Genomic DNA, 26,597 nt, shown 5'->3' with positions numbered 1-26,597 from the left:
CTTTTACTTTTCCAAGAGGTTAGTGTACTGGGGGGAGGGTTGGGAGGGGCAAAAGTACAACAATCAATGAATGGAAATCCAAAGTCTCTAAATTTTCACTGAAATTAAGAATAAATTTTTTTTAAAAAAAGAAATTGTCAATGATTTCATTTTACTTGGATCTACAATCAATGCCCATGGTAATAGCAGTCAAGATATCAAGACATGTGGCATTGGGGAAAATCTGCTATCAAGGACCTCTCTAAAGAGCAAAGATGTCAGCTTAAAGACTAAAGACTAAGGTGTACCAAGCCACGGTATTTTAAATTGTTTCCTATGCATCTGAAAGTTGAATATGAATAAGATCAAAAAGTCAATGCTTTTGAATTGTGGTATTGGCAAATAGTATTCAATATCCCATGGTCTACCAAAAGAACAAACAAATCTGTCTTGGGGGAGGTGCAACCAGGGTACTTCTTAGAGGCTAGAATGATGAGATTTTATCTCAGATACTTTGGGCATCTTATCAAGAAGGGCTAGTCCTTGGAAAAAGCCATGATGCTTGGAAAGGTCAGCAGCAGAGTGAATGATCCTCAATGAGATGGATTAACACAATGACTACAACAATGAGCTTGAGTATAGCAGAGATTGTGATGATGGCACAGGATAGGGAAATGTTTAGATCTGTTGAGCATAGGGTTGCTGTGAGTCATAGTTGACTTGGCAGCACCTAACAACAACAGCAGCAAGATAGGGTTAATGTTAACAGCTACTTCAAGTGTTGTTGTAAGGATTCCGCTATAAATTTAATGTAAAGCACAATTCCTGGCACAAGAGTAAGTGTTCATTAATTATGATAATTAAAATAACAATTTTATTTAAAAATTTAAGTGATTATTAAAATTATCTACGCAGACGATGGATATGAAACCATCTTTGTTAAATAGCCCATATTATTATGTTTTAAATTTTTCTCATGAAAATTTTCTAATATATAGAAAAGTAGACAGGACAGTACATGTACAATAAACACATATATCCACTACATAGATGCAATAACTTTTACTATTTTGCCACGTTTACTTTATCTGCATATAGGTATTTTTGAGATAATAAGCTAATTTAAACTACAGACATTGTGACACTTCACCCCTAAATCCTCAGTATACATCTTCAAAACCTGAGATCATGGTATGTGACCACACCACCACTACCACATCTGAAGAAATGAGCAGTAAATTCTCCAATATTGAGCTCATTAATATTCATATTTTCACTATTGTCTCCCAAGTGTCTTTTAAGTTAAAAAGAATTCAAACTCATTGCTGTCAAGTAAAGACTCATAGCTGATCCTTCAGCAGGTTTCTGAGGCATTAAATAGGAGGAGACTGCCCATCTTTCTTCTATAAAGCGGTTGGTAAATTTGAACCATTAGAGAGGCAAATTAGCAGTGCAACTTTTTATGGACTATGTCACCAGACCTCCCTAAGGGCTGTTTTTTCTCAAACTAGGTTCCTATCATTTGGTTATTATTTCTGTTAAATCTCTGAATTTAGAGAAAACTGTTAGTGCTTTTGTTATTCATGTGAAGACTATCCCCCATTTCCTTCTCCTCTAATGAAACCTAGCAGTAGAAATTCTCACTTTAATTGAGGAGAGTTTGTTCATTCCCCAAAAGTCTCACTTGATTGAAGTATTGCCTTTCTTCCTATTTTGAAGCACTCACCCTGAATTCAAGGAGCCTCTAGTCCTCAGGGATCATTCCTACATGAGAAGAGCAAGATCACATCTTCAGGAAATGAAACCTACCCTTGCTCTGGAACAATTCCTTCCCAGGAAGGGAGGCATGGTGTTAGGCCTGGAATGACTCAGCATCTGAAATGCAGAGGTATCTAGAGAAAAGGAATAGATAAGGGCAAGTACCTGGCCTGGAGCTCCAGGGAGCGCTGTTTTCCTGAAACCAGGAAGGTTCTAGGCAGATTGACGTTGGAGCTTTCCTTTAGCTAGATGAAGAAAGAAAAGAGCCTGGTGAGACCTACTGAGCTCTGGAAGACCCTTGCTCTCTCTACACACAAAGTCACACACAGAGAGACACAAACCCAGACTCAGACAGAAACGGACACACACACACACACACACACACACACACACACACACTTGGGGTCAAAGTCAGAATGTATATCTTTCTCCCAACACCAAGGCCCAATTCTAGGTCCACATTTGACACCTCCTAGTACTTACCTCCATGCCATCTACATCAATTCGTGCCCGTACACTGAACTTCTGGCCAAGAAGTCGCAGCCTGGGCACGCAGTAAAGGAGGCGGTCATTGAACTAGGAAGGAAAAGGTTTGGGATATACATACTGAAGTCCCATTGAGAGAGTGGCCCTTATGGGACTCTCGAACCTTAAAATTGAGGATGATTAAAGGTTGATAGATGGACAAAATATAGCTGAATTAGCCACTGAGGTCACAAGGATAGAATCTAGACATGAGAGTCATTCCTAGCTCTCTGACCTGGGTAAATCACATCTGGGGGGAGGGAAACAGTCCTAGTATATGTAGTGAAAATACAATGGGTTAATAGAGGAAAGAATGGTTAACATGAGGCACAGTCTTCAGTGAAAACCAGATCAATATATGTGTGGGGACATGGCTCACCAATAACTCCATGTCTGGCACTTACTAGTATAAGGTATCGATCTTGAGTGGTCCCATTCTTTGCTGACAACTTAAGGATGTGACCTTCTTTTATGAGCTCTTTGGTAGGGCTGACAATGTCCTCCTCACCCCCTAGCAGCTCATATACCTTCAGCAGCTTGTGCATTCGTTCCTGGCAGTAGTAGTGAGCAAAAGGCAGGGTTTGGGCTATCAGCCTCCTCAGATTCTCATGAGGGCACAAGCTCCCCAGGACAGAGACATAGGGCTAGCAGGTCACTCACCATCTTGCGGATGGCAGCATTGGAGTGTTCTGCTGCTGTGGCTATGAGTTCCAGAGACTCTGTTGGCAAAGAAAGGTTAGGTCAGTGGGAAGACTGACAATAACTTCTCTTGCCCTGACCACATCGCCTCATCCCAGAAAGTGCCATCCTTAAACACGTTTATAACATCATTTATAAGAAAACACAAACTCTGCCTCAAACTCACAATAGCAGACTCATAGTACATCGGAGGGGGGAAAAACCCCAAAAAATAAAAAATATTTTTAACAAGGAACAATTCTTTGCCTCACAATCCTGATTAGAGGAATAATGCTAAAAATACATGTTCTACATAGAAATATACATTCACTGCAGTGGTGTTTATAACAATGACAAACTGGAAACAAAACTGTCCAACTACAGGGGTTCAGTTAAATAAATTATTTATATAATGGAATATTAACCTTAACAAATGATACTTCTTAAGTAAAGTTTTTAATAATCTGAGAAATATGCAGGATATTTTTAAGGAATAAAGGATATAAACATATATATATTATAATCTCAATTCTGTGAATATACATGTATAAAAACCACTATGCAGAATATATGTCAAAATAGTCATTGCACTGCTTCTTTGGGGACCTAGATCACAAGTGACTTTATCCCCCTCTATTTCGTTACTTTTTCTGTATTTCCCCATGGTGAACAAATATCATCAGGAAAACATTTACATCCTCATATACTAAAAAGTCCTGCCCATGCTTAAAGTACAGCTGCAGTTATACTGCATCCTACTTTGTCTAATGCTGGATGTTTTCACTTAGTGAATACGATTGTAATGGACAAGCACAGGTCCTTCTGAAGAGGACCCATATGGTTTGCCAATCAAATCTTATTTTCCTAGGAGATGCTTTCTCTATGACAAAGTTTAAGTGGTCAAGAAAGTCTGAAGCTCCTGCCTTAACTCATACCTCAACATGCCTTTCAAATGCCAAACTCCAAATATCAATACTTAATCCTAGTCATTTTCCAGAGCTGTTTTATACACAGCTTACTTCTCTGTTCAATCTGTGAGTGATTCTTCTGTGTTTTAAAGATAAAAACCTAGCCCCTTAGCCTGGAATTCAAAGCCCTTGGTGAGTTGGCTTCTGTTGACCTCTCTAGCTTCCCCCTCTTGCACTTCCTAAACATGTATTACTTCATGTGGTAAATTTCTATCCAAGGCTTCACCAGTAAGTTGCCCTGAGTTTCTGGGCTGAATTTAGACCTTATGTGGATTCCCGCATTCTCCTTTGCTTTCCTTTGTACCACTAGTCAGTCCCTGGGTAGTGCACTTGACTACTTACAGAAAGGTTGATCGTTTAAATGTACTAAACAGTGTCTCAGAAAAAATAAAAAAAGGCCTGGTGATCTAGTTCTTAAAGATCATAGCCTTGAAAGCCAGTTTTTCTCTGGATACAAAGGGTGGCCATAAGTTGGAATTCATTTGCCAGAAACTGGTGGTGGTACTAATAGTCACACTGTATGCTCTTCTAACATTTATTTATCCATGTCTGATTCCTTTGGTAGACTAGACACTGCATCAGACATGGCCACAGTCTCATAACTCTCTCTAATACTACCAAAAAATGTTTTACATAAATTAACTTCTTTAATCCTTACAATAACCCTGTAAAGTAGGTATGATTGCCCCATTTTACCAATTAAGAGAATAAGACACAGAGAAAGGAGGTGACTAGCCTTAGGTTGTCTGTCTGGAAAGTGGTAGAGTTGGCATTAGAGCTGGGGCTGATCCTTTATCCTGTATTTTCTGCATTTTCTCACTCCAGGGTGAAGTGTATGCTGGAAGGGGCCAGGAAGAAGACTCTGGTCAGCTGTGGGCATAGAAGGTCAGGTCTGTGTAGATTGCTAGACTCAGAGGAATCTCAAGAGATTCTGTGGCACTTCCAGGGTCCAATGTGTGCAATCTGCCTCAGGATTAAGTGTTGGGATGTTATTCTAGAATTCCATTTGGGAGCTCAGATTATAGTACAAACAATGCTTATTGATATTTTATATACCTATTCCCTTGATGACATCTGATATAATAATTTCCTTAAGAATACCTTATAAAAGAAAATCACTTCCATGATGATATCACTTCCAATAACTTAAAAAGGAGTTTCATTAGGGGTATGACCTATGTGCACTATATATGTATGTCTGGTAAAAGCTCTCTTGCTTTTTGTTTGCTCTAGATCCTGGCTCATTACCATCAAATTCTTTGGACTTGAGTCAGTGATCTAACATATTGTCTGCCAATCTGGTATTCATCAACCTTCGAAGCCATCTGACCTGCCAATCTTGGGTTTATCAGCCCTGGAAGCTATATGACTTAGGAGAAGTCTCTCACTTGATGTTTGACCTTGGAATTGGGACTTGTCAGCCTCTATAAGGCTACAAGCCTATGAGACATTTCCTTAAGATAAATTTTGTCCTCACCTTCATCTATCTATCATGTGTGGGTATATATAATATCTCATGCAAGCAAAATATTGTTGAGGATCATTAAAAAATGGCTAGAACACTAGGCTGACAGGGTATTACCAGAAGTTCAAGCTGGTTTTAGAAGAGGTCATGGCACCAGGGATATAATTGCTGATGTCAGATAGATATACTGACTGAAAGCAGAGAATACCAAAAGAATGTCTATTTGTGTTTTATTGACAATGTAAAGGCATTTGACTATGTGGATCATAACAAATTACAGCTAACATTGAGAAGAATGGGAATCCCAGAACACTTAATTGTGCTCATACAGAATCTATACCCAGACCAAGAAGTTGTTATCTGAACAGAATAGGGGGAGATTACAGGGTGTGTGTCAGGGTTGTGTCTTTTCTCCATACCTATTCAATCTATATGTTGAGAAAATGTAAAACCAGACCCTATGAAGAAGAATGTGGCAACAGGATTGGAGGAAGACTCATCAACAACCTGTGTTAGCAGAAGACACAACCTTGCTTGCTGAAAGTAAGAACTATATGAAATGCTTGCTGCAGAAGATCAAGGACTACAGCTTTGATTATATGCATGGATTACATCTCAACATAAAAAAAAAATAAAGAATCAGGGGTGGATCTGGGCAAAAATACAGGGTAATGATGGGCAAGGCCCAAAAGTGATTAATTTTATAAAAGGTAATGCATGGAAATGATTGTATGAAATACAATGTGAATGAAGAATAGTGTGAAACAATGTATACAAACTTTGTAAGCAAACTAATAAAAAAGACAGAGAAAGAATCAACAGTCAGCATTAGGAGAAAAGATTGAAGCTGTCAATGATTTCATTTTGCTTGGATCAGTAATCAATACTCTTGGTACTAGCAGTCAGGAAATCAGGAGTGTATTGCACTAAGCAAGTCCAGTATACGGGACCTCTCTAAAATGCTGAAAAGCAATGACATCAGTTTAAAGACTAAGGCGTGCTTGATCCAGGCCATGGCCTTTTCAACCACCCACTATGCATCAGAGAGCTGGACAATGAATAAAGATTACAGAAGAATTGATGCCTTTGAGTTGTGGTGCTGAAGAAGAGTACTGAATATCTCATGCCAAAAGAATAAAGAGATATGTCTTGGAAAAAGTGTAGCCAGAGTACTCCTTGGAGACAAAGATGGTGATATAGTCTTTCATACTTTGGACATGTAGCTAGGTGAAGCTATTCCTTGGAAAAGGATATCATGCTTGGAAAGATGGAGGGTCAGCAAAGGAGAGAAAGACGCTCAATGAGATAAAATGATGCAGTGACTTCAGTAGTGGGTTCTAGAGGTCAGAGATGATGAGGATGGCACAGGATAGGGCAGGGTTCAGCTCAGCTGTTAATAGTGGTCATGTGTGTATGTGTACATGTGAACCAACTCATAGTTGATGATTTAGCAGGTTTTTGGAGGCTGTAAATGACATAGGAGATTGACCATCCCCCCCTCTCAGAGCCACTGGTTGATTCAAATCACCAAGGAGATTGCCTATTTTTTTTTCCTTTAGAATCACTGTTTGAGGGCCAGAGAGGTGTCACCTTTAGGTTAGTAGCACAACTCCCCATTGATTATGTCATCAAAACTCCTACACACATACATACACACGCCCCCAAGAGAGAGAGAGATCCGGTATTGCATGTACCTGGCAGTTCAAATCCATAAACAAGGTTGAAGGGGTTTGGGGTTTTTTTTTCTTGTTTCTTTGTTTGAGAAAGAGAACCCAGACTATGACATTTACTATCAAACTTTACAAAGAAGAATGTGGCATCAGGATTGTAGGAAGACTCATAACAACCTGTGTTATGCAGCCTTGCTCGCCAAAACCATGGAGAATTTGAAGTGCTTGCTGCAGAAGATGAAGGAGTGAAGCCTTCAGTATGGATTGCATCTCACCATCAAGAAGACAAAAATCCTCACCACCAGGCCAAAATAGGCAGCATCATGATAGATGGAGAAAAGATTGAAGTTGTTAACAAATTCATCTTCCTTAGATCCACAATCAACAATCTTGGCACCAGCAGTCAGGAAATCAAAAGCTGAGCTGCATTGAGAAAATCTGCTGTCAAGGACCACTCCCGAGTACTAAAGAAAAATGATATCAGTCTAAAGACTAAGGTGTACCTGATAAAAGCCATGGTCGTCTTAATTTTTTGCTATGCATCTGAGAGCTGGACAAAGACTAAGAATGACAGAAGAAGAATTGATACTTTGAGCTATAATGCTGTAGAAGAATACTGAACATACCATGGACTGCCAAGAGAATAAACAGATCTGTCTTAGAGAGGGTGAAACCAGGTTGTTCCTTGGAGGCAAGGATTTTGAAACTTCATTTCACATTCTTTGGGAAAGTTTTCAGGAGGGGCCAGTCCTTGGAGAAGGACAACATGCTTGGAAGGGCAGAAGGTCAGTGCAAGAAAGGAAGACCTTGGATAAGATGGATTGACACAGTGACTGGCAATGGTGTCAGGTATGTTGGAGATGGTGAGGTTGGCTCAAAATAAGGCAAGCTCCAGAGCCATTGCTCATAGGGTTACTTTGGGTTTAGCTTTTTCTAGGAGCCCAGATTTGGTTCCCCATCTCGGGAAGGAATGCATTTTGGGAACTCAATTATTTATTCTTCCTTTCACCTTCCTAGCCTTTGTCCTGGGTTTCCTTATCAGCGTTTACATTCTTCAGCCTTCCTTGGTCATAGATAGTCAGTCCCATGACTTTGAATACTATCTATATGCCAATGATTACCAAGTCTTTAATTCCAGACCCATCTAACTGCCTGACTGGCTGCTCTTTTTGAACATGTCCAAAATCAAACTCCTGAACCAGTAACCATCATCATTAGTCAAAAACCTAGGAGTTATTCTCACAAGCGTCACACTCACTCCACCCTAGTCCTTCCAAGGCTACTTCCAAATATGATATATCATAAATCTCACTTATACTGGCCAACTACTTTTACTTGTGTTATTGCAAAAGTCTTCTAACTGGTCTTTTGCTCCTCCCACTCTTGTTCCTCCTGTATTTCAGATCAAACTTTTTTATGACTTCCCACTAAGCTAAAAATAAAATTTATCTCCTTACCTTGAGTTTCAAAGCCTTATTATTCTCTTTATCCCCTCTTCTCCCATTCTACTTTCAGTTGCCATGAATGAGTGACATAGCCCCAAAGGTTCAGAAATATGCAAGCTAGCCTCCCTGTACCTGAGGAACTCACACTGCCTGGAATGTGCTCCTCTTTAGCCAGTATGCAGCTACATTCTTTTTATTCAAGCTTTGACTCAAATGTATTCTGTTCAGAGATGCCATTCAAACTACAGTACAGCACCCTCTTCCAATTCTCTGAATTGCACTTAGCACTTATCTAATATTTTCCTGTGTATTTATTACTTCTGCATATTGTCTATCTCTCCAACTAGAATATAAGCTCCTTGAAATCAAGGATCTTGGCTCTCTTTACCACTAATACCTAGTGCCTAGAACAACGCACAGATCATTGAGGTGATCAATTATATTCATCAATAAATGAAGTAACAGTCTAGGAGCAAGAAGATGGGGTAGACCAGTCACTCAGAATGTAACACTTTTCTAATGGTTCAAAGTATAATGATTCAGTGACTGAGTCTAATGGTTCAAAGTGTAATGATTGTCTTTTCTTTTACTTTTCCATAATTTTTGGACTCATGTACTTATAACTTGTTAGTCAAATTTGTGTCTTCTAGGTTGCAACACCCCCATGATACATCTTGAAGGATATGTACATGTACAGCCAAGCACAATCAATAAGAGTGCATCTGAATTCCAAAATCAATCTCCATAATAGTCTATGTGTTTCCTACTGCCAAAGGGGCCCTTTAGAGTAGTGAGAGAAGATCTTCACCCTGAAACCCACAGCGTCCCTTTTCAGCAGGAAGTAGCTAAGAGAATACGCCGTCCCCTTTTCCTTATGACTCAGGGTGAAGTCCCTCTCAGGGAGGAGTGATAGGGAATGGCAAAGGATACACTGACAAAGAAGATTAATCAGAACTGGCTTTGACAAGCACTGTGGCATTTGGACAAGAACAAACTGGGAGGAGGGTAGAGAGAATAGTGCAACAATGAATGAGTGGAAGCCCAAAATCTCTGTAAATGTTTATGAAAATTAATAAAATATAATTATAGAAAAAAAATAAAAAAAACCAAACAAAACAAAGTGTAATGATTGTAATGACTGAGAAGATATCTCAGCTTAGAGATCTGAATCTAGGAGGCAGAAAATATGGTGCTCTGTTCTAGAACGTTGGATTTGTAGTAGGGCTTTCATTAGAGTTGGAGAGTTTTTTGCAGTTTGATTTTGGGTAGTGGCTGAAGACACAAAATGAAGTTATAAATCTGAATGACATAAAATCAGTAGGGTGATGAGACAGGGCTTTTTCTAGGAGCTAAGCTATGAAGACTAGTAAAGATGGCACAGCTTGAGAGGAGCCACCTATGGTTCTTAGCCTGGGGGTTCCATCTATTCAGCTCCGTTCCTGAGTTCAGACTGAGTTTATTTTGGACTTCATACAACTTCACTCAGGGCCCAGTTTGGGAGTCAGCCTTGGGTCTCAGCTAGGGATTGGATTGCTCCCTTCGGGAGAATCCTTTCCGACATACTGTTCAGACTATGGGGTTCTAGCTGGGAAGGTCAAACTTGTGGACCTCTGAATGTCCAGTCTGGATACTCAGGCAAGGATCTCAACTTGAAGTTCATGTTGAAGAACCACTTCAGAACCACGATATGAAACTTTCCATTTGGAGATCCTATTCTGGGATGTCAATCATGTGCCTTAACGAAGGGGTTTTAGTTAGGAAACTTGCCTTGTGAATTAAGATTTGGAGCCCTGCCTCAGTGGTTTGATCTAGAGAGACCAATGTGAAACTCATAGTAGGGGGTGGGCAGTTAGGTGCATATACTCACTCTGGGCATCACTGCTGTCTGGAGAACCATGGGGTAGCTTTAACAGATAGTCTTTGAGAAGAAGCTCATAACGAGGGATGCGCTGCACAGGCTCCAACATATGATGCTGCAATGTCAGGTTACCACAGGCTTCCTCCTTCTATGACAGGCAGAAGTGGAGAGAGATTGTGTCTGGCTGTAAACCAAGTCCCCACATATATTTCCTCCATGAGCCTGCCCCATCTGGCTTGCTCACTTACCTGTACTTCATGGATGATGATCTTAAACTGTGTAGAGCGCTCTGTCCAGGTGTTGACCAGCTCCACAGCCCGGTCAAAATTCTTCACATACTCACCATACATCTTGAGGAAGGGTGCCAGCTTCTGCAGGATGTCTCCAATGCGTGGGTAGCGGTCCCTAGAGTAGAAGTGAGGGTTGATATGGTCCTGACAATCCGTTAACTCCCCTCCCCTCAAACTCTGCCACATAAGTAGTACCAAGCGGGCTAGTCTCATCTCTATCTTAGAAACCCACTTCTCAGCCAATATGCTCCTTTGTAAATGATGATTATATTAAAAGTTCATTAGCCAAAGAAGTTCAAAACAATTGCCTGGGCCACTGCATGCCCCAACTCTTCACTGTTCAAGCACCAGGAAAAATATGGCTTGGAATACCTATCCTGACTTTACTTCAAGGATCGTCTTATTCATTGATGATTATTATTGATTCTGTGCTCAGCCATGGCAATACAGAAATGAGCCATATAAAATAAAGCCTTAAGAGGGTCACTATCCTATAGAAGAGGCAAAGGAACCAGACCTGATCCTGTCCTCAAGGTCACAGTCATTGGAGCTACACGGAGACTAGGCCTGGTTCAGCCCTTTAGAATCATAGTTTGGTGGGGCCAACACAGAGACCAAAACCAATCTTCCCTTTGATGCCACAGTCTAGTGGGAAAGACACAGGTAGTTCTGTTATCTGACACTATGATCTGGTCCTCTTTCAGCCTTCAGTCTGATGATAGAGATACAGGAACTAGATCTGGTTCCAGCCTTCAGAATTCACAGTGTGGTGGGGAAGGCACATAGACTAAGCCTTATTCCAGCCCTCTTTATAGAAGAGTCTGTTGGGAAGACAGGACAGGGCACAGATACCTTCCAATTAGAGTGTCCAGATAAGGACATAGAAAGCTCAGAAGGAGGGATCTAACCTGGCCTGGAGATCAATGCAGCCTTCTTGGGAGAGGTGAGGCCTGCAGAATCGATCAGAGCTAATCAGTCAAAAGCAGTTGAGAGGTATTTCCGGGCAGAGAAAATAGAATGAGCAAACAATCTAGTCTTACTATATGCAAATAAGTAAGGCAGAACAGCAACTGATATGTTTGGGTAATGGAAAAGGCCTTTATACTGTGTGAGAATCAAGGAGACAATTTTAAGCACAGGAGTAGCATGGTATGATTGTGTTAGTAATAAACTTTCTGGTAGATGGTACAAATTCTAAAGAATGGAATGGAAGAGAAGAGCCTAGAACCTATAAACCCTACCATTCCATCTCAAGCCTCAGCTCAGGCATTTCTTTCTCCAAACCTCAGGTTGGATTAGGTCCATTACCTGGATTCCCACAGCTTCACATTCCCATCAGCCAGCCACTATCATAGCAGATAAAAATATTAACATCTCACATTTATCAAGCAACTATTAGACACTAGGTACTAGTTTATTCTCACTAAAGGTATCAACTTCTTTAATACTTAAAAGAACCCTACAAGATAGGTTATTATTATGATCTCTCTTTTATAGATGAGGAAACTGAGATGCAACAGCTTAAGAAATTTGCTCAATATCACATAGCCAGCAAGTGGTAGAACTGGAATTTGGATCAAGTAAATTTAGTTCCTGACCTAACATTCTGTTGCTAAAAGTGATGAAGACTTGAAGCACTTATTGATAAAGATCAAAGACTACAGTCTTCAGTACGGACTACAACTCAACATCAAGAAAAAAAATAATCACAACTGGATCAAGAAGCAACATCATGATAAATGAAAAATATTGAAGTTGTCAAGGATTTAATTTTACTTGGATCAATAATCAGCAGCACTCATGGAAGCAGCAGCCAAGATATCAAATAATGTATTACATTGGGCAAATAGACTACAGAAGACTTCTTTAAAGTGTTAACAAATAAAAGATGTTCAAGTGTTCCTGACTTAGGCCATGGTCTTTTCAATCATTCCATAAATATGTAAAAGCCTAATGAATAAGACTAAATGCTTTTGAATTGTGGTATTGGCAAAGAATATTGAATGTATCATGGGCTGCCAGAAGAACACATAAATCTGTCTTGGAAGAAGCCATAATGCTCCTTAGAAGCAAAATTGGTGAGAGTTTTTCTCATATACTTTGAACATGTTATCAGAAGAGACGAATCCTTAGAGAAGGGCATCATGCTTAGTAAAGGATCAGCAAAAAAAGAGGAAGGCCTTAAGTGAGATGAACAGGTACAGTGGCTGTAAGCAACATTGTGCTCAAACATAGCCATGATTATGAGGCTAGGCAGTGTTTCATTCTTTTGTACATAGAGTCATTATGAGTCAGAAACAACTCAAGGTACCTAACAAAAAAGTAACATTTTTTAAAATCATCTAAATATTGGTTTGTGCTCTACATTAGCTTGAGAGGACCTAGAAGGAAGAGCTAAAGCTTGGTTATTTTTGTGAAAGGCAGTAAGAGAGGACAGTGAGGAATGAACTCCTGAATACCCATCTGACCCTGGGACAGCAAATAAGTTTCTGGAAGAGCATACAGCCTAGATTTGAGGCCCCTCACCATTCCTCCATGCGTTTCTCTAGTTCCGGCAGCAGGAACTGCTGGTGGAAGCAATAGATGGAGCAGATGTTAGAGAAGATGCCGTGGACAACATCAGTCGGGAAAGAACTGCGGTTCCGAGCTTCTTCCAGCAGCCGGGCACAGAACACCTGTGGAGCAGGGCAGGAATGCTCAGCCCAAGTGGGTGTAAGGTTTGATTGGTGAAGGGGTATCTTAAAGGTGAAAGCCGTGCCTGTGGGAAACTTTCTGGGCCTTTAGTCTTGGATTGGAGTTAGGGTTATGTATGGGATTGGTTGCCAAGGTTAAGACTTAGAGTTAGACATTGGAACAATGAAAAGTCAGGATCAGGGTCAACATCAGAATTAAATTCAGGGTCAGAAGAAAGGTCAGATTCAAATAAATTCATTTAACAAATATTTTTCAGTGTCTACTGTATGCTAGGCACTGTCCTAGAGGCTGGGATGTATAGCGGTGAACAAAGCAGATAAAATTTCCTGCCTTTAGGGGACTTAGTGAATTTGGAGTAATAGAATAAAATTTAGGCTTAACAACAACAACAATCAGTTCATAGGCAAGAGTAAATTCTAGATCTGCATCAGAGTCAGTATTAGGGTCAGAGTTACATTCAGAGCTGAAGTATCATCCTGGGTTAGGCATAAGGACTGGTATGAAGATGAAGCTTGGGGTCATAATCAGAGACGCCCTCAAGGATGGAATGGGCATCAAGGTCAGAGAGGAGCCTTACCATATCTAGATTCTTGTACCAAAAATGGGGTTGGGCTCTGGCTATATCACTTCTTCCTTATAACCTACCTACAATTATCCTGGGCCCCTGAAAGGGCATTCACCTGATCCAGGAGATGGAGCCTGGAAACATAAGCCTTTTCAGTTTGAAGCAGCTCATTGGCAATGTGGAACACCTTCTGCTGCATGGTCAACTGGAAAGGAGAAGAAGCAACCCTTGACACATCACTCACCACTCTAGTCTCCAAGTCTCCAAAATTCTCTGAATGAACCTGATGGTACCACAAGATAATACTGATTCCCATCTCTGGACCCATAAGCCTCCAGATTCATCCCTCATTCCCCAGTATATTATAAATCTACCACTCAATTCTGATAACATGAACTCATTCACTCAGCCACCCATGCACTCATTTGTTCTCTCTATTCCATCAGTATTTGCTTAACAAGACAATCTTCCTGGGTTCAAATCCTAGTTCTAACATTCACTCAACTCAACAACTCATTGCTGTCAAGTTGGAACTAACTCATATTTGACTCTCCAGTGGATTTTCATAGGCTGGATGGGAAATCTCCTCCCATGTGATTAACTGCCTCTGAAAATTCACCAGAGGGTCTGGGTTGGTTCTGACTCGATGGTGCACAATAACAACAAATCACACAAGAGGAGATGCTCATCTTACTCCTGTATAGCAGCTGATGGATTCAAACCACCAGAAATGTGCTTCTTTTGGGTGATGCAACTCCGAACCCACTATGTCACCAGAGCATTGAGCTCTGTATGAAATATGTTTACGGCACTGAAGTCTATGGGGGAGAGAATAGTCTAAAAGTATTATATTTTAGGGCATTATTTTTATCGTAGGAGTACGCAATGAGGGTTGCAGAGTGGGTTATATTTGGGGGTAGGGGGTGGGGTTGGGGAGGTGTGGGGGGATTGTGTACCAATGAGGGAGTTTTTCTTTTGCTTTTCAAGGAGAGGAGCAAACGGGGGGGGGGAGGGGTTTGTGCGGGGAGAAGGGTGCAACAATGAATGAAAGGAATTCCAAAATCTTTGTAGATGTTCATTGAAATGAAAAATAAACTAAATTAAAAAAACAAAAAACAAAAAAAACTGAGATAATAGGATCTAAATAATCTTGTAGTTGTGATACTTAAATTATTTAATGCATATAAAAAAGGAGATGATATATTAAGTATTCTGTAAACATTAGTTATCTTTTTATTCACTCTCTTGGTTTACTGTCAGTCAGGAAAGGCTTTTTAAGTGCTTGGACTGTAAGGAAAACAGAGAATAAAAATGTATAAAATGAACTGCTGGTTGGCCCAATTTCTTATTGGTTAGGCATATACTTGCTGAGTATCTGCCATTTCAGCAGACCCTGGCTTCAGCCTCTACACTTAAGCTTGGTTCTCCACACTTGAGACCTAACTCAAGTACTAGAATGCCTTCTGAAGGTTGAGCTGCCAAGGTACACTAAGGATTCCTTGCTGCCAAAAATCCTTCATCTTCATAGCTTCGGCTGCTCCTGTGGGGGTCTAGTTCTTACACTTTTCCACCAGCTGTTGAGAATTCTCTTTGGTTGTGAGAGCATTGCTAATTTAACAACACCTCCATTTTACAAATAAGGAGACAGACGTGTGTGTGTGTGTGGGGGGGGGGAGGAACAGGGAGGGAAGAGACTTGTTCAAAGCTATTGAGCCATGAGATCTTCTAGCTATTACAGGTCTTTAGAGATCCCAAACAAGGGTGATCATTCTTCAAGATGGAAAAACTGAGACTTAGCTGGTGTCAGTGGTTTTTGGCTAAATATAGGGCCACTTCCCTAAGTGAATATTTGAAACTGCATAGTCAAAAAGACTTGAAGCATTTACTGACGAAGATCAAAGATCAGTAAGTATTGTACCTCAGTACCAAAAAACAAAAATCCTCACCACTGGACCAATACGAAGCATCATGACATATGGAGAAAAACTGAGGTTGTCAAGATTTTAATGTTATTTGGATCTACAATCAATACTCACGGTAAGAGTAGTCAAGAAATTGAAAGATGGGTTCCATTGGCAAATTTGCTGTCCAGGGCCTCTTTACCACAGGATAGCACAGTTTGGTAGGTGGAGGGAAGGGGTAAGGAAATGGGAAGGATCTGGGTGAAAAGACAGGGTAATGATGGGCAAGGTCCAAGGGTGATTAATTTTATGAAACATGATGCATGAGAATGATTGTATGAAACACAATGTGAATAAAGAATAGTGCGAAACACAATTTTTGTAGCTTTGTAATCAAATCAATTTAAAAAAGTTTAAAATAGGAAGAAATTTTTAAAAATTCTAAAGAGTAAGGATGGATATCAACTGAAAGACTAAGGTGTGTCTGACCCAAGCCATGGTATTTTCAATTGTTTCATATGCATATGAAAGTTGGAGGGTGAATAATGAAAATTGAAGAACTGATACCTTTGGATTGTAGTGTTGGTTAAGAGCATTGAATATACCATGGACTACCAAGAACAAACAAATCTGTATTGGAGGAAGCACAACTAGAGTGCTTCTTGGGAGAAAAGGATAGTGAGATTTCATTTCATATACTTTGGGCATGTTCAGAAGGCACCAGTCTTTAGAAAAAGACATCATGCTTAGAAAGGTAGAGAGTCTGTGAAAGAGAGGAAGACCCTCAATCAGACAGATTGACACAGTATCTGCAATAATTGGGTTTAAGCATGGCAGAGATTGTGAGGATGGCACAGGATAAGGTAACAGGTTTCAATCTGTTGTTCACAGGATCACTATGAATCATAGTCAACTCAATGGCACCTAGCAACAACAAATTGGTGTCATTGTGGTGGTCACCAGGATGGAAGAGGACTATGGGGGTTTGGTGCTAACCAGGGAGGCTAAATTAATAAAATTTTTAAAAAAAATTCTGTTTCAAGAAATATTTGGAAGAACTAAATCTAAAAACCAGACTCCTGATTCCTCTACACAGAAATTTTGCTTCTTAGTGAACATGGGTCAGTACCTCCACAGACTCCTGTCTTTCCATCGAGGATACTGGGATTTCTCTGTCCTTCTCTTCATCCTCCTCCTCTTCCTCATCCAGGTCACTGTCAACCTCTTGGGAGGTAGGCCAGTGGGGATCAGCCAAAGCAACAGGCATACTGGTCAGGGTAGGGGGCCCAGGGCAAAGATTGTGGCTGGGGGGTCCATCATCACTGACAAAGCAAGTTTCTTCACTGTTGGATGGTGAGCTGATGCTGTCAATTCCACTGTCCCGATTGGGCATCTTCTCACCATCTCGAGGCCCAGGAGCCAGCAGGAACAAGCAGTGAGATGCCTCACCTTCAGGGAGCTGAGTCAATGATGGCTGCAGAGGTGGTGGTGGCAACATGGCTGGCTCTGTGAGACCTGAACTAAGACCAAGGGCTGGCCTATCTGAGGCAACAATCACAGGCTCTCTGGAATGAGTGGGAGATACACATGGAAATAAAGTATGAGCTCCTGTTAGTCTCTTTCCTAACTTAGGCCCATCCTCACCTTTATTTCTGCAGAGACCAGACTCACCTTTCAAACTTCTCAATCAATGAAGATACTGCTGCAGAACTGGGACCAGCCTCCGCCCTGGAGGTCAGTCCCTTAGCCACTCGTGGGTCTGCAGGCAGTGGACGAGATGGCGGAGGGGGTATAGGGTCAGATGAGAGGAGAATCCGTGGCATCTGCAGGTAGCTGGGCTTTGGGGGCACTAGAGAGACATACGGGGACGTAAAAAAGAGAATCAAATAAACTGGATTTGAAAGTGGTTCTCATGACCAGGCCACAACCTCCTCCACAAATGTCCAGTAAGCACTTCTCCTTGAGATGAGTATAAAATGGGCCTGAGGTGAGAGCCTAGTGTACACAAATTAACCTCAAGCCACAACCCTCTGTTGTCAGGGTAGTTAGCAATGTCCCATAGACCATGGTGCTTCCCTGTACTTCTAACAAGCCTTTTCTGCCACTAGTCAACTTTCTCTTTCTTTTCTCCTTCCCATGTCTGTGCCCTTCCCTGGGCTATAGCATTTCCCTGTCCTTCTCTGGAACCACTTACCTTGTGGCTTTGGACCTGGTGCCCGCTTTATTGGTGAAAGATGATGACTTGGGGCTTCAACAGAGGAGCATGGATCTGAGCGAAGCCACTGGGAGCGTTCTGGATGAGGTTCAAGGTTCTGGCCAGGATCAAGAGACAAACTTTTAACCAGAATTCGGTTTCCTTGGTGCAATCCTGAAGAAAGGGAGAAACTGCATGTGAAGTGACTGACTTTACTCTAAAAGGGAATAGGAAGTTGTATATCTCAGCAAGCACCTGGAGTTTCTCAGAGCCTGTTTTCTGACCACATAGCTTTTCTGGGATGCTCACTTATCCTAGCCCTTAGATGGGAAGCCAGGACCAGGGTTATGGGTGGCTTCATTTTCATAAATAGATAAGAATTATTTGTAATTAGTACATTATTTTTTATGTAAAAATCATTATTACTAGGAAGTTGAACTAGACTTGGGTAGGGAAATGAGCACCCTAAAGTTTGTCCATGTGTTTGGAGCCCTTTTTTATACAGTCAAAACGGGTATACTGAGCATAAAATAATCTTTACCCTTATCTTTTAAGGCCCTGATGGTATCTGGACTCTGTGACAATTTTATACAGTTGAGTGTGATTAAAAATGATAATACTGCATTCCCAAGCAAGAATTTTGCTTCTTATAGTCCTCACTTCTCACTAATTTGTACTAATCTCTTATACTTCTATACCTACACATCTAGTACCCAGAATTCAAGTGTGGCATTGACTGGCAGGGAGCTGCAGGAACAACTTTAAAAGAGTAAGCACTAAATTCAGAAAAAAGGTGGCTTTTACATTTACATCCATCTCCTGTCACTGTGTGCCCCTTTAAATTCCTCTGTCTTTGGCTCTAGAGTAGATGATAACTACACTTGGAAGAAAAGACCCAATGAGCCTTCCTCCTTCTGTAGGGACATGCAGACATGTCCCTAGAGAAGTAGTATGGGGCCCAAGAAGTATTGGCTGAGTGTGGAATGGGTAGAAGGTCAGGTAGAAGGCAGATGGCAGGTAGGGCCAGAGAAGAAAAGAAAACCCATCCTGTGATCAGAAGTAGTTGTCGTGAGAGTCCAGAATGAAGGCTGCATAGTAGAGTGGACTGGGGGGAAAGTGGTGATTGTATAACAATCAAAGAATTTTTCTTTTACTTTTCAAAGAGATGAACGACCTGGGGGGGAGGGGTGGGCAGGGAGAAAAATGCAACAATGAATGAATGGAAATCCAAAGTCTCTGTAAACATTCATTAAAATTAATAATAATTAAAAAAAGAAGTTGTTGTTGTGTATCATTGATTCAGAACTGACTCATAGCTAACCCTCCAGGGAGTTTTCAGAGGCAGTAGATCACATAGGAGGAGACTGCCCATCTTTCTCCCACAGAGCAGCTGCTGAATTTGAACCACATGATTTTGGGATGGCAGCATGGCCCCTTACTACTAGGCTACCAGAGGGAGTCATAAAAGTCCTTGTATAGTGGAAGGATGTGGAGCTCCTGATGATGCAACACTAAAAATTATTTCTGAAGAAAGGCCTGGCCATCTACTTCCAAGAAATCAGCCACCAAAAACCCTATAAAACAAGGCAATTGGATTAGGGGAAGAATATAAAAGGGCAAAGAAGGTAGGTTAGGACAAGAGTGAGTTATAGTCAAGAATCCCCAGAGGTACCAGCCCATGGTGTCAGTTATGTCAGTCACATGACTTCTCATATCACTACATGGAGGCAGTTATTCTATCATATACAGTCTTATATATGACCAGTCACTAATAAACCTACTTAGTCACAAATACACATACTGTTGTACAATTGTGGCTTCACACAAATTCATACACCTAATATGCTAACCAGACTTCTGAAAATCTGATCACACACAGTCACATGACTCACAATCACAACCTCATATATTCATAGCCATATAACACATACTTAAAAATGTGATCATGTACAGTCACAAAGACCAAAGTTGCACAATGCCAACTATATATAGCCTCACATAATAATCACCCCAACACATATGGTCCTACTTACATACTCTTAAACATGGTCTTACTGAGTCACAGTACCATCCACAATGTGTCTCACAATCCCAGCGTCACGAGTTTCATATATTTTAACATGTTTCCAAACATAGTTACACAGTCACAAAGACTATAGCCACTCAGATCATACACAACTTCACACATGACAAAACAGCATAAAGTCACATACTACCATGTACTCAAAGACACAGATACAAAATCATATACATGGCATAGTTTATTATGTTATAGTCATAAAACATGACAATGGTATCCCTTGTCAGGCATGGATGAGGACACACACATACACATCTTTCCTCCCCCACTTCTCTTCATGGGGGGAGGGGAGATTAAAAAAGAAAGGAACCAGGAGAGGCAAGGTCATACCTCAGTGCTTCAGTGTGGCTAGGATAAGAAACACTAACAACCTCCACCTACAAGGAGATGAATAATAGTTTTGTTTAGGAGCCTAAGTCAGGACAAGAAACCAGGTCATGTTCCACTGGGAAAAGAAATGTCAAGATTCTTTCTCTTCTACTTCAGTATCCCCCTCTCTCTCTTATCCTTTTGCCTACATTTCCTTGTCTCCTCCACCAATGTCTTCTTTCTATGACACCTTTGGTCCTAGGTCTTTCTCCTTTCAGCTGATTGGATGAACTTTCTTACAGTCCAGCTAAGGTCATGAAGTTGAAGAAAGTTAAAATCAGTCCACTAGAAACAAAATACAACCATAAGCATATCACACCTGAGTTTAGAAACCATCTCAAGGATATATCTGAAATACTAAACACTAATTACCACAGAATAGATATGTTGTGTGAAGAAATCAAGAAATCAGAAAAGACAGAAGGGAAAAAAGTTAAAAAAAAAAAGGAGTCAGGAAAGAATGAAAAGATCAAAATGGATGTCAGAAGAGACTCAAACTTGCTCTTGAACATACAGAAACTAAAAGAAATTAATGGAATAAGAGAGAAGAACAGAATATTTCAAAGGGCATCTTGAGAAGACAAAATATAACAAAGTTTACGTTGTTGTTGTTGATTGCCATTGAGTCGAGAATGACTCATAGTGACCCTATGAACAAAAGACTTGAAGTCTTTCTATAACTATCATCGTTTATCAAAGTTCATAGAGTTTCCAGAGGCATGTTGTTTTGGAAGTGGATGCCACTTCTGCTTCCAAAACAAAATGTATAGAGATCTGGAAGCTGGAATTAGAAAACCAAAAGGGAAGAAAGTGCTCAGCATTTCTCAAGCGAAAAGAATAAAGCCTCAAGGTACAATATGAAGTGTTCTTTGGGCAAAATATTGAGTGAAACAGGAAGCATCAAAAGCAGATGAAAGGAATACAGAGAGTCACTGTACTGAAAAGAATTCTTTGACACTGAACCACTTCAAGAAGTAGAATATGATCATAAATCAATAGTACTGCAGAAAGAAATTCAAGTTGCACTGAAAGCATTGGCAAAAAAAGGCTCCAAGAATTGATAGAATACCAACTGAGTTGTTTCAGCAAACAGATGCAGCCCTAGATATGCTCTACAGTCTATACAAAGAGATTTTGGAAGACCTGGCCAGCTGGCTGGAAGAGATCTGTACATGTGACTATTATAAATTTTAAAAAAGATGTTCCAACATAAATTATCAAACTATTATTACTATTACACAGAAATAAAATCTTCCTGAAGATTATTTAAAAATGGCTGGAGGAGTACATGAACAAAGAAGTTCAAACTAGATTCAGAATAAGCTATGGAATTAATGGATACTTGTACAAAAGCAATTAATGGTCTGTTCTGCAAAGTCTGTTTCTTGGCCTTGCTCTGACTAAAGATACTGAATTGCTTCACAGTCTCTTTCCACAGACGATGCTGCTGATTTGACTCTTGTGTCCTCCATAAAGCTAGGCACATGTGTTAGTCATCATTTAGGTTTTTTTAAAAAAAATATATTTGCAGTGAATAAGGCATTTGTTGTACAAAATTCTACCATTCTATCTCTGGCCTCATTTCTATCACTAAGGTCATATTTTTCCAGCTACCAATCCTTCTTTTTTTCCCCCCAAGTTTTGCCTTCTAATCACTAGTTATTATTAATGCAACTTGATTGCTTCTTTGATCAATTTTAGACTGCAGAAGTTGGTAGAAATCATCAATTTATTAATCTTTGATCTTAGTCTTTGGTGTGTGTATTTGAATAATTGTCATATTAACAGATCTTCCCTGAATGTATATGGATATTATCCTATGACTGTCAGCATTATACTTCATCCTTAAATATTCTTTTGTCCATGAATGCTATACCATTCCTCTTCAATTTGTCATTCAAGCATTGTAGACCAATTCACAATTACCAGTTCCAGTACATTTTAGCTCACTAATGCTTGAGATGTAGATCTTTATGTATTCCATTAAATTTTTGATGACTTTCCGTTTTCCTAAATTCATATTAATACAGTCTATATTCCAGTTATTAATGGATGTTAGTAGCTGTTTCCTCTCATTTTGAGTTGTAAATGAAGGCCCTTCAATGGCTGAAAGCTTTACTCCATCCACGCCATAAGGGCAGATTCTACTTTGCAGAGGCAGCTCTTCCTCAATTGTATTTTTTTTTATTGATTAATTTATTTATTTTTCATTTCAATGAACATCTACAGAGATTTTGGAATTCCATTCATTCATTGTTGCACCCTTCTACCTGCCCCTTTGCTCCTCTCCTTGAAAAGCAAAAAAAAAAACCAACTCCCTCATTGGTACTCAATTGTATTTTAAGTGCCTTCCAATCTGAGGGCTTCATTTTCTGGCATTGTATAAGACTAAAAAGTACCCATTATTTCAGAAGTGGATAACCAATCCTGTTTCCTAGTTTGTCTTAGTTATTTGAAATACCAGTGGCATAGCCTCGAGAATTACAAGCTAACACAACACAAAAAAATTTGATAGACACATGGTGGTTAAAACTCTTTTCAAAGGTTTTTTTTTTCTTTTGTAGGTTCCCCCCACTTTTGGTTGTTGTTGTTATTGTTTTGGAATAAGCAAAAGGAGGGATGCTTTCTCTTGAAAAGCAAAAATAAGACTTTGTAGGACTGCAGGCACATAGGTGCCTGGACATTGCCTGAATGGATATTAAGTAACACATACTTGTATATATAATAAAGTATATAAGAAAGAGGTGGAGATATGAATACTTCTTTTTAAAATAAAATTTCTTATTTTAATTGTGACTTTAACAAAAGTTTACGAAAATGTTAGATTTTCATTCATTCATTGTTGCACATTTTTAACGTCTCTCCCTCTCTTTCCCCCAGTTCACTTTAAAAAAAAACACAAAAAACAACCAAAACACTTATTCATTCATTGTTACATAATTACCTACCTACCTCCTCTCCCCTACACAGTCCTCTCTACAGTATACCTCTTATTCTGGGCTATTTTTATACCTAATATAATGCCTAATCATATATTTCTTTTAAACAGTTCTTGCCTTCATCTCTTTCAGAGCAATGCTCATTATTTATTCACTCTTATCCTAGTCTCCTCCCAAACCCTCATGTCAGACCTGCTTTATAACAGTGGTATTATTCAGTATTTGTCCTTTTGTGACCAAGATATTTCACTCAACATAATGTCCTGCAGGGTCACCCATGTTGTATAATATTTTATGAGTTGTTTTTCAGTGCTGTATAGTATTCTATTGTAGGAATATACCATAGTTTTTCTATCCATTCATTTGTTGATGGGCACTTGGGTTACTTCCCTCTCTTTGCTATTGCAAATAATGCAGAAATAGACATGAGTGTGCATATATCTATGTGGATGGCAATTATGGTTATAGTTTCTTTAGTGGCATTTCTGCGTCAAGTGGCATTTCTGTTTCTAACTTTTTGAGAAAGCACCAAACCACCTTCCATAGTGGTTGCACCATTTTATACTCCAAACAGCAGTGAATAGGGTTCTAATTTCTCCACAACCTCTACAGTATTTATTGTTTGATGCTCTGTTGAACTTTGCTATTGTTGCTGGGGTAAGAGATCTCATAGTTGTTTTGATTTGCATCTCTAGGAGAGGTAGGGATTTTTTTTAATGTATAATTTATCCTTTTTAAAAAATTAATACTAGTTTATTTCAAAGTTTGTGTAAATTGTTTTTCACATCAGATCTTTCTCATTTCCTTCACCTCCGCCTCCCTCCATCCATAAAATTGTGCAACCCTCTCATTATTGCCCATTCCCTCCCTCCCCTACCCATCTTCAGCCCTCTGCTCTCACCCTCCACCCCCTTTGATCCTCATACTCATTCTACAGTAACGGTCTTATACAATATTTGTCCTTATGAGACAAAGTTAGTTGAATTAGCATCATGGTCTCCAGTCCCTCCCAAGTTAAGTAGTAATATACAAAATCACTGTTCCTGCATGCTGTGTAGTATTTTATCATGTGAATGTACCATAATTTCTCAATCCATTCCATTGTGGTCGGACATTTGGGCTGTTTCCATGTTCTTGCAATTGAATAACACTGCTATGAACATTGGTGTACCAGTCTCCGTTTTTGCCTCAGTTCTCATTCTCTTGGGGTATATTCAAAGCAGTAGAATAACTGTAGCATATGGAATTTCTATGGTCAACCTTTTGAAGAAATGCCAAACTGCCTTCCAAAATGGTTGTACCATTTTACAATCCCACCAAAAATGGGTGAGAGTTCCTATCTCTCCATATGCTCTCCAATATTTCTTACTAGAGACACAAAATACCTATACAAAGAAAACTACAGAACATTTCTGCAAGGCCCAATAAAAGACCTAAAGAAATGGAAAAAACTTTTTCTAGTGGAGAACCTGTAGGACTTTATAAACTTTTTATCTGAGACCCTTGTCTGAAATGGTATTGCCAAATGTTTTTTCCCCAGTTAGTAGCTTTTCTTTTCACTCTGTTGGGAAAAGTTTTTAATACTCATAGGGATTTAATCTTTACAAGGTCCTATTCATCAACTGTATTCTCTCCAGATTGAGTATTTCTGGATGTATTTAGCAGTCTCTTTATACCAAAGACTAGGCCTTCTAAGCTTGATCCCAGTTTGTCTCTTATAAACTTTATGGTTTCAGACTTTACTCCCAGGTCTCTGATCCACCTTGAGCTGATTTTTGTGTATAGTGTGAGATGTCGATCCTGTTTCTGTTTTCTGCAGGTAGCAGTCCAGTTTTGCCAGTACCATTTGTTGAAGAGATTGTCATTTCCCTATTTGATAGGTTGTGCTTCTGTGTTGAACATCAGTTGACCTGAGTTCATTTCTGGGTTCTCAATTTTGTTCCATTGGTTTATGTGCCTGTCATTGTATGAAGACCAAGCTGTTTTGGTTACTACCATTATGTAGTAGGTTTTGAGGTCAGAGAGTGATATGCCTCCCACTTCATTTTTCTTTTTGAGAAGTGCTTTACTTATTTGGGGTCTTTTTCCTCTCCAAATATACTTGACAATTTCCCTTTCGAAGTCCTTGAAAAGTAAATATGGTATCCGTATTGGGGCTGCATTGAATATGTAGATTGCTTTTGGTAGGACTGTCATTTTCACAATATTGAGTCTTTCTATCCATGAACAGGACACGTTTTTCCATTTCTTTAGGTCTTTTATTGTGTCTTGCAGAAATGTTCTGTAGTTTTCTTTGTATAGGTCTTTTGTGTCTCCCAAGTATCTCAGTTTGTGGTTGACTATTTTAAATTATGTTGTGGTCTTTGTTTCTTTTCTCTTTGTTACTGTAGAGGAATCCCACTAATTTTTGGACACTGATCTTATATTCTGCCACACTACAAAATTAGTCTACTAGCTCTAACAGTTTTGTTCTAACAGTTTGGATGAGTCCTTGGAGTTTCCTGTGTACATTATGATTTCATCTACATATAGCGACGGTTTAACCATCTCTCTCTGCCAATCTGGATGCATTTTATTTTCTTCTCTTGTAATATTGTCCTAGCAAGCACTTCTGTACAATACTGAACAGAAGTGGTGACAGTGGGCATCCTTGTCTGGTCCCTATTCACAAGGAAAAGAGCTAGGGATTTTGAACATTTCTTCATGTGTTTGCCATCTGAATGTCTTCTTTGGTGAAGTATCTATTCATATCCTGTGCCCATTTTGCAATTGGATTGTTTACCTTTTTCTTGTTGAGTATTCTATAAATTTTATATCTGAGTCCCTTGTCAGATATGTTATTACCAATTTTTTTCCCCAGTCTGTGGTTTTTCTTTTTATGCAAAGGGATTTGATTCTTAGAAGTTCCCATTCATCTATTTTGTATTTTCCTTTTTCGTTATGCTTGAAAGACTGCTCATATTGTAGATTACGGCTTCTAGAGTTCTTCCAAGCTTTTCTCTAACGAAGCTTATAGTCTTTGGTTTTATTCCTAGGTCCTTGAGCCATCTTGAATTCGTTTTTGTGTATGGTATGAGGTGTGGGTCTTGATTGAGTTTTCTACAGATGGTTTTGCAATTTTGCCAGAATTCAAGACACTAAAGAGCTGAACAGAAGATTCCAAAAGGCTGCTCGGAATGACAAAGCAAAATACTACAATAAAATGTGCGAGGAGCTAGA

At 39.6% G+C, this 26,597-nt stretch overlaps 1 protein-coding gene across 1 annotated transcript in view; it reads right to left on the bottom strand.

Moving 5' to 3' along the window:
* Positions 1 to 26,597, bottom strand: part of FGD1 (FYVE, RhoGEF and PH domain containing 1) — a 93,032-nt gene that overhangs the window by 8,249 nt on the left and 58,186 nt on the right. The window contains 11 exon segments of the mRNA XM_006898882.1: positions 1,903 to 1,982; positions 2,221 to 2,313; positions 2,667 to 2,813; positions 2,923 to 2,981; positions 10,356 to 10,494; positions 10,595 to 10,751; positions 13,163 to 13,311; positions 14,011 to 14,100; positions 16,926 to 17,361; positions 17,468 to 17,645; positions 17,991 to 18,164. Of these exon segments, the coding sequence (XP_006898944.1) occupies positions 1,903 to 1,982; positions 2,221 to 2,313; positions 2,667 to 2,813; positions 2,923 to 2,981; positions 10,356 to 10,494; positions 10,595 to 10,751; positions 13,163 to 13,311; positions 14,011 to 14,100; positions 16,926 to 17,361; positions 17,468 to 17,645; positions 17,991 to 18,164 (1,702 nt within the window).

The sequence above is a fragment of the Elephantulus edwardii genome, unplaced genomic scaffold, assembly GCF_000299155.1.
Source record: "Elephantulus edwardii isolate Elephantulus edwardi_28Jun2011 unplaced genomic scaffold, EleEdw1.0 scaffold00239, whole genome shotgun sequence".
NCBI lineage: Eukaryota > Metazoa > Chordata > Mammalia > Macroscelidea > Macroscelididae > Elephantulus > Elephantulus edwardii.
Note: the sequence above shows the minus strand (reverse complement) of the source record. Positions and strands in the feature narration are given on the sequence as shown.